Source organism: Bufo gargarizans, chromosome 1 (genome assembly GCF_014858855.1).
Source record: "Bufo gargarizans isolate SCDJY-AF-19 chromosome 1, ASM1485885v1, whole genome shotgun sequence".
In the NCBI taxonomy this organism is placed as follows: domain Eukaryota; kingdom Metazoa; phylum Chordata; class Amphibia; order Anura; family Bufonidae; genus Bufo; species Bufo gargarizans.
In genome coordinates this window covers 703,059,219-703,073,175 of record NC_058080.1, presented here as the reverse complement: position 1 = coordinate 703,073,175, position 13,957 = coordinate 703,059,219, and the positions used below count along the sequence as shown (strand labels likewise).

Sequence of the window (13,957 nt, the reverse complement as noted above, 5' to 3'; positions counted from 1 at the left end):
CGGGAGCCCACCCCGCCGGCCGAAAGAGACAGGGGCCCGGAGTGGCGGTTCTGCCGGCCGCGGAGCCCACCCGGCCGGCCGGAGAAGACAGGGGCCGGAACGTGGCATTGCCGGTCGCGGGAGCCCACCCCGCCACCAGAAGAGACAGGAGGGCCGGAATGGCGGCTCGCTGGCCGCGGGAGCCCACCCCGCCGGCCGGAAGAGTAAGGGGTCCTCCTTACTCCACTGCAGCGTCCTGCCCCTCCGGTAAGCCCAATGTGATTAGGCGAGATGGGGGGAAGCGCAGATGCCAGGGGGGGACCCAGAGACGGAGAGGTCAGGATATAGTCCCCTCACTAGCAGCATGTCCTATGAGGCCAGGAGAAAAGGGGAGCAGATTGCCGCACAGCAGCACCCCATGCCTATGTCCAGCAGGGGAAGGGTCCAGAGGCCCAGTATGGGGGTCAGGCACGCAGGAGACCATTGGGTGGGGGACGTAGGGCTGGAGAAGCCACTCTCTTACCACAGCCGTCTTCACCCTCGGTCCATTCCAGCAGGGTCGCCCCTTCAGCTACTGGCACCGTAGTGGCAGGACGCTGGAAGAGGGGCTTGGCGTGCGGGCGACCCTTGCGCTGGCGGGATGTAAGGGAGCTAGGCTGCCCTGATCCACCTTGCCTTCTGTGGGGGAGGCAGCAGTGCGGTGACCGGCACTGGCGCAGCTCAACCCCGGGAGAAACAGAGAGGTCTAGTGCGTCTCTGTTGTCCCTGATGATCTGGAACAAAAAAGAAAGAAAAAAGTAAAAATCTAAAATTTAAACAAGGAGAAAACAGCCCTGCAGAGCAGGGAGTGTCTTGCCTCCTTGGACACTAAGCTAAGAACTGGCAGCCTCTCTCTCCAGGCTGAGGGTATAGCTGTGGAGGAGGGGCTTAACAGTTTTCACTTAGTGTCACGCCTCCTATGGAGATGAGCTATACCAAGGTCTTCTGTCTCCCCCAAGGAAACTGGGCGAGAAAATCTCGTTTTTATCCCCTACACCAGATGACTACAGTGCCTGGTGTAAAGATGACACTTCTCAGAATGCAAATCAGCAGTGCTACTTTTGTGCACACGTTGCAAAAGCAAGGAACGCTTAAAGATTTTGGATCTGGAGCCTGCAGAATTTTCAAGACTGCTCTGGATTGTACCTCAGGATCAGAATTAGATACATTCTATAAAACGGCATGGATTTACTTCAGTTCTAATAATAAAAGGTAGGACTTTAAAGGGGTTATCCCATCTGTGCTCTTCACTAACCTTCCACAGGTCCCCTCTTCCTGTATCTGCCAGGGGCGGTATCATCACGCTTGATTGACAGTACAGGAAAGCCGCACTCTGGTGATCTCATCGCGCCACTTACTTATACGCGCTCCCAGTGCTGCTGCTAGCAGTGTCTAATAGCAGCTTCTTCAGTGAGGGAGTTTTACAGTATTCTGAGCACCAGCCATGGTAAGTGCAGTTGCTGAAAGCGAATATGCACGCTCCGGCCAGCACAGTTCAAGGCAGGCAGAGGAGGACACCGAGCAAGCATAGCCACAGCTACAGTATCTCAGCGATGGCCATAACCAATGACAACCAGCTAACTACACAAAAATGACAGATTATGATGATTAAATGCACAGGGCAAGTCTGTTATTATGCTTAAAGGAACACAATGAATGCCACTTTACAAGATGGGACAACCCTTTTAAAAGGCTTAGTTCAGCCACTTAAATTTTTTCCTAAATCTTATAATGGTACAAAATGACAAACTGAGTAATACTTACCAATTACTCACTCCTCCCGTGCAGTATCTTTCCAGGTCACTCGTCAATCTCTGTATCTTGACCACCAGTGATGACGTTTTGACATGGACATGCGATCGCTGCAGCAGTAACCTCAGGGGTGACCACTGCAGCCACTAATTGGCTGCAGGGTTTATATGTCCATATAAAAATGTCATCACTTCGAAGCCAAGATATAGAGGTCAGTGAGGGATATGCAGCAGCACGGTAACAGCAGGCAAGACACACAATTGCTCTCTGAAAAGCAACAAGAAGCACTCACATCTTCATTCCAGTCTTCTGCTGTCCACTCTTCAATAGAATTTCTCCAAGCTCCTGGTAAAAAGCAGGAAATGAAAAGCCTAAACATGGTATATACACAAGAGCCGAACTATAACTTTTACCTAAAAGGTGGACGGTAAGTATAGGATGCTCCTCAGAAAATAAAAGTTACAAACAGAATGATGCAAGCCAGCACATGGCAGACAGAATTGCCACCTCCTGCTAAACATCAAAGTCAAAAGGAAAAATTAACATGTAAAATGTCTTTGTGGTAAGAATCAGTAGAGGAGTCAAATTAATCGATTCCGATGGCAAAAAGAAATTAAAGGGGTTGCCTCACTTCGGCAAGTGGCATTTATCCTGTAGAGAAAGTTAATACAAGCCACTTACTAATATATTGCGATTGTCCGTATTGCCTCCTTTGATGGCTTGATTCATTTTTCCATTAAATTATACACTGCTCATATACAGGGGGTTACGACCACCCTGCAAACCAGCAGCGGTGGTCGTGCTTGCACAATATAGGAAAAAGCACTGGCCACTCTGGTGGCCAGGACCATGAGAGCTCACACAGTATGGCGCTTTTTTTCTAGTGTGCAAAAACGACAACCACGGCAGGATTGCAGGGTGGTCGTGACCAAGGGATCCAACGCTGGGTCTCTTCCCCTACTTACCCTGAGCTAAATTGTAGGGCGGAATTACTATTTAACGGCAGCTTCTACCACCAGCTCAGGCGCAATGCGATAGGGAGTCCTTGTGCCCCATTGTTTGCTAATTTGTTACTGGGCTGGTGGGAGAGGACTAGGGGTGGGTGATATAGACTATATGCGATATAAACTATATAAATTTGGCCAACGATCGAGATTTTGTTTATATCATGGTAGGACATGGCATGCGCCGCTCTCGGCATGCACCATGTTCTAAGCCGGCACAGTGGAGAAGGAGGGAGTCCATCCCTCCCCACTGTGTGCAGCTGCCGCTGACCACCAATGAGAACAGAGTAGGAAGAGGAGGGGAGGGACTGTGGCCACTGCGCCACCAATGAATATAGTTATTATGCCCGAATATAAACGTAGCCTGCATGTGCCGGCCATATCCTATACCTGGCCTCTATTACTGTGCGCAGTGATCCTGAGGGGTTAATTGTGGCGGATCATGGCACACAGTAAGAGGCCAGGTATGGGATATGGCCGGCACATGCAGGCTACGTTTGTATTCAGGCATATTAACTATATTCATTGGTGGCGCAGTGGCCACAGCCCCTCCCTTCTATTACCCCTCTTTTAAGTATTATATTAATTGTGCCCCCTCCACATGATTAAATCATTGGTGGAAGTGGCCCCAGGGTGGCAGCTTCTGATCGGAGCCCCAGCAGTGTAAATCGCGGGGCTCTGATCGGTTACCATGGCAGCCAGGACGCTACTGAAGCCCTGGCGGCCATAGTCAACTCCCTGCTGCTGTGTGTACTAGCACAGGGCAGCAGGGAGAGTGTGAAGTCCTATTTACCCTAATAGAGCTAGCTCTGTTAGGTTGAACACGACAAGCGTTCTAGCCACTAAGGAGGCTAATTGTTATTATTAATAGCTGTTATTAAATAAAAAGTAAAAAAAAAAAACAAAAAAAAAAAAAAAAAAAAAAAAAACACATGTTTACTCAGTATATGCTCAGTATTTGTTATGTAACATATAATATACTGACTGTCACCAGTTGGTTTTGTGAGCCTGTAGCTTTAAGCCCTAACTCGCACTGTTCGAAGTCACCAAACTGCACAGGTGTATGCAAATTGGCATGTTGAGCTACCACATTAAACCATAGTGAGAGCTCCAGAGGGCATAGCTAATTTGCCCAGGGCCTCTCCGTGACAGCTCACCTAACCACACCTCCTTAGAGCCTTAACTGGAGGGGCGCGTGCGCAGTACAGGACACGTAACTGGGTCTGATCACATTACCAGTCACGTGTCTACAGGGGGTGGGATTATCGGCGGTCCAGACAAGTTAAATTGGGCTCCCTGGAACGCCGACCAGTTTGCTGCCACACGCACCATGATGGAGGTCAAACCGCATGTTTACCAGGATCTTCCGCTACATGCTTACTGGTAGTAAGGGCACACTATTACGACCGGACTGGAGCAAATGACCAGCACTCGGTCCCTGTTCTTATTGTATGGACTCTAGCTTATGAATACTGCTGAGTCCATCTACACTAGGTTCCCCTGATAATTTGGCCCTAAGCCAATGAAACGCGTTGGAACGTTGACATATATTCATACTAGCATATGGTAGAAAGAATAACGATAGCGGCACTCACCCAATGTTGCAAAAACTAGTTTTTGCAACATTGGGCGAGTGCCGCTATCGTTATTCTTTCTACCATATGCACATTACATTGTGGACTTCTTTGATAGCACAGCACCACTGAAAATTTGCCATTGACCTGATTTGAGTTGCACCGGACGCTACTGGATTTACCAGCAGTGCCGCCTTACACCTCTTTGTCTTTACATATATTCATACTAGGATTTATCAGTTTGTCCCCTGATGAAGCTGGGCAGTCACAAAGCTGCATAGGGACAACCAGGGACACCTAGGTAGTCAGGCACGGCTCAATGGAGTCGCCTTTTTAGAGTGAGCATATTACTCCCTGTGCACTACAATTTAGCTCAGGCTAAGTAGGGAAATATAGGGAAGAGACCCAGTATTGGAAATCTCTCCCCCTCCTCACCCTCGCATTCCTTCAGCTACCACTAGACTTCAGGATGACCCTTGGTAAGACCTTTGCTTTTTATTCTGAGCACTGATAATTACTGCACATCAGGCAACACTTATTTTATTTGATACCGTATTATGGGCTACTATTTTATATCAAGTATTTAATAAAAGTTATGTATTAAGAAGGTTAACCATTATTTTGGATTATCTAATTTTCAACAGCTCAGGTACCATTTATACCATGGTTGTGTTTATAACATGGTTGTGACCAAGGAAACGAGCAGTGTATAATGCGATAAAAAAAAATAAAAAATCTGGCCAGCAAACAAAGAAATATGGACAATCACAATACATTAGTAAGTGCCTTGTATTAACTTTCTCTACATGATAAATGCTATTTGCTGAAGTGACAACCTCTATAACTGAAAAGGAATTGCTGAGATTGAACAACGCTTACCATTCCCATCATCGCCGTCACTCTGACCCGTCTCCCATACCTCTGGTTTTACACCAAACCCATCATTAGTGCTGGGCTCAGTGTAGTCTGCAGGATTAAATGTCCTATAACAAAGAACACAATCATGTTAGCTGATGGAACAACAATGAAAGCTGTTCACGTGACCAGGTGCGTGCTGAAGACCTACCCCATGCCCTGTGCTGAAAACCTTCCTGCTCCCCTACCTCGTCCGCGCCCTCCAAATCCTGTTGGAAAATGAATATTGCTTATGTCAAAGAGAAGTGTACATATTTCTGTGTGTGCACACAACAGACCTGTGAATCAAAAGGTTCCAAAGTTACACAGTAGTTTGCCATAAAAATACGTAGAATCTCCTATTACATAAAAGTGACACCAAGACACTGAAGCTAAAAAATAGCCACGGAGAGGTCATAAGCCAAGAATTAACGGTATTATTAAATACTGATGTCCAAATCAAGGGAAGGGGAAAAGGGTTAAAAAAGCAAGAAAAACATTTGTACTAAGATCTAACCACTACATGACAAGTGTCAAAGTGAGAAGGCAAATGATAACAGTAGAAGCAGTCCACTGCCAATCCAGAGCATTGCACCCAGTAAACCGATGCTCCATTTGGGAGTTTAACAAATCCAAATCCAAGAAGTAAAATGCATATACACTGAATTTAATAAGGTGCAAAATGCCCAAGATAATTATAAAAATCTGACAAACAGGAGAGTGACAAGAGAGAAAAATACGGTACCTCTGCCACGCCCACGTCTGCCACGGTCAGCAGGTCTGTCTCCAGGGCCATTGTCTACTCCATTTTCTTCTGCTCTAACTGCATGAAAGAAACCATATTAGACCCCCCCATCTACTAGGCCACCCTACAATACAGGATGATAACTGGCAGCATACACTCTCTACCACGACTTCCTCCTCGGCCACGCCTGCTGGATGTTCCACGGCCACGGCTTGCTTCTCTGTCTCCTCTCTTCTCCCTGTTTTCTTTGTTTTCAGAGCTCTCTTTTCCAATGCTCTTCTTTTTGCAACCAACAGTCTCCCAGGAGGTCTACAAGGACAAAAACGGGACAAGTCCAATAAATAACTCTCTGGTCACAAGGGAAGGTTCTAACACTGACCCCAGATAAATATCTGAAGGTGATCTAACCAGAGTTTCTACAATAATTCTTTTCCCAGAGAAACAGAGCTACAAATCTTATCCGTATCCACTGGTCCTTTAATATTTTCTCATATGATAAAATCTGTTATGACCTATGGAACAAGCCTCCACCGATTTAGGCTACTTTCACACTTGCAGCAGAGTGAATTGGCAAGCTGTTCAGTCGCCCGAACTGCCTGCCAGATTCGGCAATCTGCATGCAAACGGACAGCATTTTGTAGACAGATCCGTATGCGGACAAGTCTCACAAATGCATTGCAAGAACGGATCAGTCTCTCCGTTTGCCATACGGACAAACTGTTTCGTTTCTATTTTTTATTTTTTTTTACATTTTTACCTGCGCATGCGCAGACCGGAAGGACGAACCCGGCATTCCAGTATTTTTAATGCTGGATCCGGTACTAATACATTTCAATGTAAATCTGATCTGGCATCTGATCTGATCTGGCATCTGATCTGGAATTTTGGACAGAGAATACCACAGCATGCTGTGGCATTTCCTCCGTGCAAAACGCCTTTCAGTGACTGAATTGAAGACATCCTGAACGGATTTCTGTCCATTCAGAATGCATTGGGATGAAACTGATCAGTTATTTTCCGGCATTGAGCCCCTGTGACGGAACGCCGTGCCGGAAAAGTGTATATGTATATGTATGTATATAGCAGACAGACAGAGAGAGACAGACAGACAGAAAGAGAAAGCATGCAATAATGCAGCCAGTCTCACCGTGTCAGAGTTTCCTTCCAGAAGTATATTAATCGCCCTGTTCACATCTCCGTTGCAGTCATGAAGCGCCACTATACACTCATCCTGGTTCTTTCCTGTCACTTCCATTAGCTACACATAAAAAAATATATATATATAAATGCTAGCAGCAACTGCATCTTTTTTCTAATGTATAGATTATTTTTATTTATTTTTTACAGTTTTCCACATGGCTATTTCTAAAATAAAATTAAGGTAATTTCCATCTAAAAATAATTCCTTTCTGATCCTTCATGACAAATCAAAGACACTCAGAGTGGATGGCATCACTCCCACAAAAAAAAAAAAAAAACAGACATATGGTGACTAGAGTAGGAAGTTGGCACCAGAAATGGAGACTCTAGGCTCTCAAACGGGTAAATTAACTTCAGCAAACGCCATTTATTATGTAGAGAAAGTTAATAACAGGCACTTACTAATGTATTGTCATTGTCCATATTGCCTCCTTTGCTGGCTGGATTTTTTTTTCCATCACATTATACACAGCTCGTATCCAGAAGTTACAGCCACACTGTAATCCAGCAGTGGTGGTCGTGCCACCAGGGAGGCTAGAGCATTTTCCTATAATATACAAACATGGCCACCGCTGCTCGATTGCAGGGTGGTCGTAACTCCTGGACACAGGCAGTGTTTAATGTGATAGAAAAATGAATGAAGCCAGTAAAGGAGGAAATATGGACAATCACAATACATTAGTAAGTGCCTGGTATTAACTTTCTCTACATCATGAATGACATTTGCTGAAGTGAGACAACCCCGTTAAGGGAGTTTGCCTACTGATGGTTCATATACACAACCACTTCTTGTTTGGCAGTGCTTAGACTCCCGTGGTTCTCACCAGTCTTCAGAATGATGGTGCTCCCTCAGTTTTTACCTGGACAGCACCGATCCCAGCCAGCTGCTGTGCATGGAACTGCAGCATAGCCCAAACACCTGAGGACAGAGGCCTAGTCACCTTAATTAAACATTATGCTGTAAGGGTACCTGCAGAGATAATTGCAGAGAAGGGATCTCCACAGAACATAAGTCTAGACCTAATGAGAGGCTTAATAGCCAGTGTAAAAACTGAAAGATGACCAAAACGTTAAAAAAAAAAAAAAAAAAGGTGGTTCAATTACTGCAGATCTACGGTGGGGGGTCATCCATTTATTGCACAGAAAGGCATGTGAAAGAGGGAGGAACAGGGGCAACATGTACAAACCCAGCCCCCATGCAATATTTACATGCCGAGTATATATCTAAAGAATAAATCAAGGCAACTGGACGTACTGTAGATTTCTTGAAAACGTTTCACTCGTTCTTCCAACGAGCTCTCAATTCTGAGTGATTGTACAAAAATTCTGGGAATAAATATGTAACTGAATCCACATCTGGTAATTATACCCAGCATTGGGTCAAAGGTGTTGATTCCATTGTGCTAATTGGAGTCAGTAGGTGATAAAGACTTCCCAGAAAAAGGTGTCAAGACAGCATTGTATGTGGCAGACAAAAGAAATGAGCAGCATCCAAAATGGGGAATCACGCTCACACACACAATGCGATTCCCACACCGGACACACTTGTCTGAAAGAGGACTAATGCTTTCTCTTTTTTATGACCCATATCTTATTTTTGCATAAAAAAAATAAAATAAAATAAAATAAACCTGTGGCAGCACCCTTAGGCCCCTTTCAGACCAGCGAGTGTCACGTTACTGACCGCAGCGCAGGTTGCATCCCGATCTTCCCGCACTGCCAGGGTTGCATAGCATTTTATTGATTTATGATGCTATGTAAACCTTAGAGGTGTGGAATGTACTGGCCAACACTGACATAATGCTGTCTGTGTTATCCAATACATTCGGGAACTGTAAGGGTTACATCGCATCATAAACCAATATAATGCTATGCGACCACGGCAGTGCTGGAAGTTCAAACTCTTCCTAAAATGGCCTACAACTGAAGAAGCCTTCAACTTACTTGTTTCACTTTATCCTCAAAGTCTGCATCATTTTTGTCGTAGATCATCTGTGCGAGGCGGATCTGCTCAGCTGTTGCCTGGAAAACAGGACTGTCAAAATTTACCCAAGGCGAATTAAGATTAGCAGCCTCTCCACAAGCATGGATGACACCATAGCAGGCTGTAAATATCTCAGCTGTCGGAGTGAGAAGTCAACTGGTAGTGTTTACGCCATGTTATAGAGCGTCCGTATAGAGCACACTCTAAAGATAGAAAACTGTAGAACGTGAGGCAAACAGCCATACGGCAGTTGCTGCCAGACAACAGCTTGTGAATATAACATTTGTCTAAGCGCACAATGTCCACGTGGGACGGAAAAACTGTACCACAAATTCCATCGCAAAATCTGTACAATTTTGCTGGATTTTTTTTTTATGGATGTATTTCTATCTATTTATTGCAGGTTATTAAAATACCATCCACTTTGCGCAGCATTTCCAGAACCAAAAGACAGAAAGTGTTGAAGTATTTAACACTCTGGATTATTAAACAGCTATAGAAACACACGTGAATGAGTTGTGTGGTTAGAGAACCTCCGGGAGGACCAGAAGTCCAAGATTTGAAGCATCTCCTCATTTATTCTCATACTTTTGCTTCAAGTCTTACACCACACTACTGCTTGTTACACTTTAGTCTAGAAAACAATATCTAAATTATCAGATACCCTGGATTACTGCACTGGAGATAGACAAGATAATGATATTTTGCTTAAAGAGGAGCTGTCCCCTCTCTAGACATGTCTAGGGCTGCAGCTAACGATTATTTGAATAATCGATTAGTTGCCGATTAATTTCTACGATTAATCGAGAAAAACGACAAAATTACAAAACAGAGGTTTATATGATCTTACTTGAAAAATGATGTTCAAAGGCCATATTAAAACAATATGGACGACACTAGTGGACGACACTATTATGGGGGGGATCTGTGGGCGGCGCAGTTATGGAGAGGGGGATCTGTGGATGGCGCTGTTATGGAGAGGGGGAACTGTGGATGGCGCTGTTATGGAGAGGGAGATATGTGCACTGTTATGGGCATAACAGTGCACAGATCCCTTTCCTCATAACAGTGCACAGATCCCCCTTCCCATAGCAGTGCCATACACAGACCCCCCCTCCTCCCCATAGCAGTGCTATACACAGACCCCCCTCCCCATAGCAGTGCCATAGACAGACCCCCCTCCCCATAGCAGTGCCATAGACAGATCCTCCCCCCTCCCCATAGCAGTGCTATACACAGACCCCCCTCCCCATAGCAGTGCCATAGACAGATCCTCCCCCCTCCCCATAGCAGTGCTATACACAGACCCCCCTCCCCATAGCAGTGCCATAGACAGATCCTCCCCCCTCCCCATAACAGCCCCGGCCCCAATGCTTATAAGTCTGACTAATCACTGCATCTTTAGTTTACCTTTTTACAATGACGCTCCTGTAACAGCCAGGCAGAGCGGACGGCGGCGTAACGTCACTCACTCACGTGACGCACCTGCTCCGCCCACTTCATGAATGAAGGAGGCGGAGCAGGCGTGTCACGTGAGTGAGTGACGTTACGCCGCCGTCCGCTCTGCCTGGCTGTTACAGGAGAGTCATTGTAAAAAGGTAAAATAAAGATGCAGCGACCGCCCGCCCGCCCGCATAGCAACGAATCGGCGATTATTCGATAACTGGATTCGTCGACAACGAATCCAGTTATCGAATATAATCGATTACATCGATTAATCGTTGCAGCCCTAGGCATGTCTGTTGAGCATCTATTCTTATGGCTCTATGTTGCGTCATTCCTTTATCTTTCCTACTAGAAGTTCTGAATGAATTGCCTGCAGCTTACAGTAAATGTACAGATGGGTGTGTCCCTGTACAGTCTAGTGTATGATGTTTACAATAATAGTTAGATGACGTCCCTTTACACGTGCTCTACCTTATTAGGAGTGTGTAATACACTAACAGCCAATGCATTACAATACAGAAGTGCATTGTAAAGGGGAACAGACCCCCAAAAGGAGTCCCAGAGTGGGACAAAAAAAAATAAAAAAAAAATAAATAAAAAAATGAAAAAGTGTAATAGCAAGCAATCAAAAAGTCATATGCACCCCAAAATAGTGTCAAACAAACCTTCATCTCATCCTGCAAAAATGAGACCCTAAGACAATTGCCCAAAAAAACAACAACTATGGCTCTCAAAATATGGAGACACTAAAACATGATTTTTGTTTCAAAAATGCTGTTATTGTGTAAAACTTCAAAAAAGTTGACATTAGATATTGCTGCGTCCGTAATAACCTGCTGTATAAAAATATCACATGACCTAACCCCTCAGGTGAACACCGTAAAAAAGGAAAAAAATGCCATTTTTTGTCACCTTACATCACAAAAAGTATAATACCAAGCGATCAAAAAGTCATATGCGCACCAAAATTATACCAAACAGTTCTCATACCGAAAGGACAGTCGCACCAAAAAAAATAAACAATACATATTTTTTTTATAAATATGGCGTTCATAATATGGAGAACTTTAACACCTTAGGGACCAGGCCATTGTTTGCAAATCTGACCAGTGTTAACTTAAACGCTTTGACTTATCCAGGCCATTCTGAGATTGTTTTTTCGTCATATATTGTACTTCATGACACTGGTTAAATGAAGTAAAAACAAAAAAAACTTTTTTATTTATAAAAAAAATACCAAATTTACAAACATTTTAGGAACATTTTCAAATTTCAAAGTTTCAATTTCTCTACTTCTATAATACATAGTAATACCTACAAATATAGTTATTACTTTACATTCCCCATATGTCCTACTTCATGTTTGGATCATTTTGGGTATGACATTTTAGTTTTTGGGGACGTTACAAGGCTTAGAAGTTTAGACGCAAATCTTACAATTTTTCAGAAATTTTCAAAAACCCAATTTTTTGTGACCAGTTCAGGTCTGAAGTCACTTTGTGAGGCTTACATAATACAAAACCACCCAAAAATGACCCCATTCTAGAAACTACACCCCTCAAGGTATTCAAAACTGATATTACAAACTTCATTAACCCTTTAGGTGTTCCACAAGAGTTAATGGCAAATGGATATAATATTTCAGATTTTTTGGAAATTTGAATCCATTTTTTCCCAGTAACAAAGCAAGGGTTAACAGCCAAACAAAATGCTATGTTTATTGCCCTGATTCTGTAGTTTGCAGAAACACCCCATATGTGGCCGTAAACTACTGTACGGGCACACGGTAGGGCATAGAGGGAAAGGTGCGCTGTGTGGTTTTTGGGAGGCAGATTTTGCTGGACTGGTTTATTTACACCATGTCCCATTTGAAGCCCCCCTGATGCACCCCTAGAGTAGAAACTCCATAAAAGTGACCCCATTTTTTTTTATACTGAAGGCTGTCCGTGCCGTTCCGCAAATTGCACCATATTGCATTAGTGAAAATGGAGCTGTCCCCATTGACTTACATTTTAAGTCAGGACGGATCAGTTTTTGACTTAGACTTTTTTTTTTTTAAAGAATAATGCAAATGGTTCCTTTCTGAAGGGATACAAGCGTTTGCATTATCGGTGCGGATCAGTCTGCGCAGATACAAGACAGATCCGCACCGAACGCAGGTATGAAAGTAGCCTAATTCTTGTGGAACACCTAAAGGGTTAAGAAAGCTTGTAAAATCAGTTTTGAATACCTTGAGGGGTGTAGTTTTTCAAAATGGGGCCATTTATGGGTGCTTTCTATTATGTAAGCCCCACAAAGTGACTTCAGACCTGAACTGGTCCTTGAAAAGTGGGTGTTGGAAATTTTCAAAAAAATTTAAAGATTTGCTTCTAAACTTCTAAGCCTTCTAACGTCCCAAAAAAAAGAAAAATGTAATTTACAAAATGGTCCAAACATGAAGTAGACATGGGAAATGTAAAGTAATACCTTTAGCAAAGAAATAAAAATTTTGAAAATTCAGAATTTTTTAATTTTTTGGGTCAATTTGGTATTTCTTTATAAATGAAATATATTGACTCAAATTTCCCACTGTCAATAAGTACAATATGTGAGGAGAAAACAACCTCAGAATGGCCTGGACAAGTAAAAGTGCTTTAAAGTTAATCACCACATAAAGTGACACCGGTCAGATTTAAAAAAAATGGCCTGGTCCTTAACCCCTTAAGGACCAGGCTCATTTTCACCTTAAGGACTATGCTATTTTTTGCAAATCTGACCAGTGTCACTTTAAGTGCTGATAACTTTAAAGGGAACCTGTCACCGGGATTTTGTGTATAGAGCTGAGGACATGGGTTGCTAGATGGCCGCTAGCACATCCGCAATACACAGTCCCCATAGCTCTGTGTGCTTTTATTGTGTTAAAAAAATGATTTAATACATATGCAAATTAACCTGAGATGAGTCCTGTATGTGAGATGAGTCAGGGACAGGACTCATGTCAGGTTAATTTGCATATGTATCAAATCTGTTTTTTGACACAATAAAGGCACACAGAGCTATGGGGACTGGGTATTGCGGATGTGCTAGCGGCCATCTAGCAACCCATGTCCTCAGCTCTATACACAAAATCCCGGTGACAGGTTCCCTTTAAAACACTGACTTATCCAGGCCATTCTGAGATTGTTTTTTCGTCACATATTGTACTTCATGACACTGGTAAAATAAAGTCCAAAAAATTAATTTTTGTGCATAATAAAATACCTAATTTACCAAAAATTTTGAAAAATTAGCAAATTTCAAAGTTTCAGTTTCTCTACTTCTGTAATACATAGTAATACCCCCAAAAATTGTGATGACTTAA

The 13,957-nt window shown here is 43.5% G+C and overlaps 1 protein-coding gene across 10 annotated transcripts in view; it reads right to left on the bottom strand.

The window, feature by feature from the left end:
• UBAP2 (ubiquitin associated protein 2) overlaps positions 1 to 13,957 on the bottom strand; it is a 113,146-nt gene that overhangs the window by 57,856 nt on the left and 41,333 nt on the right. For all 10 annotated transcript variants that reach the window (XM_044276281.1, XM_044276280.1, XM_044276279.1 and 7 more), the window contains exons 3-9: positions 9,132 to 9,209; positions 7,135 to 7,245; positions 6,143 to 6,296; positions 5,988 to 6,065; positions 5,415 to 5,472; positions 5,228 to 5,331; positions 2,063 to 2,115 (exon numbers count right to left, since the gene is read on the bottom strand). In XM_044276281.1, the coding sequence (XP_044132216.1) occupies positions 2,063 to 2,115; positions 5,228 to 5,331; positions 5,415 to 5,472; positions 5,988 to 6,065; positions 6,143 to 6,296; positions 7,135 to 7,245; positions 9,132 to 9,209 (636 nt within the window). The remainder of the gene's footprint in view (positions 1 to 2,062; positions 2,116 to 5,227; positions 5,332 to 5,414; positions 5,473 to 5,987; positions 6,066 to 6,142; positions 6,297 to 7,134; positions 7,246 to 9,131; positions 9,210 to 13,957) is intronic.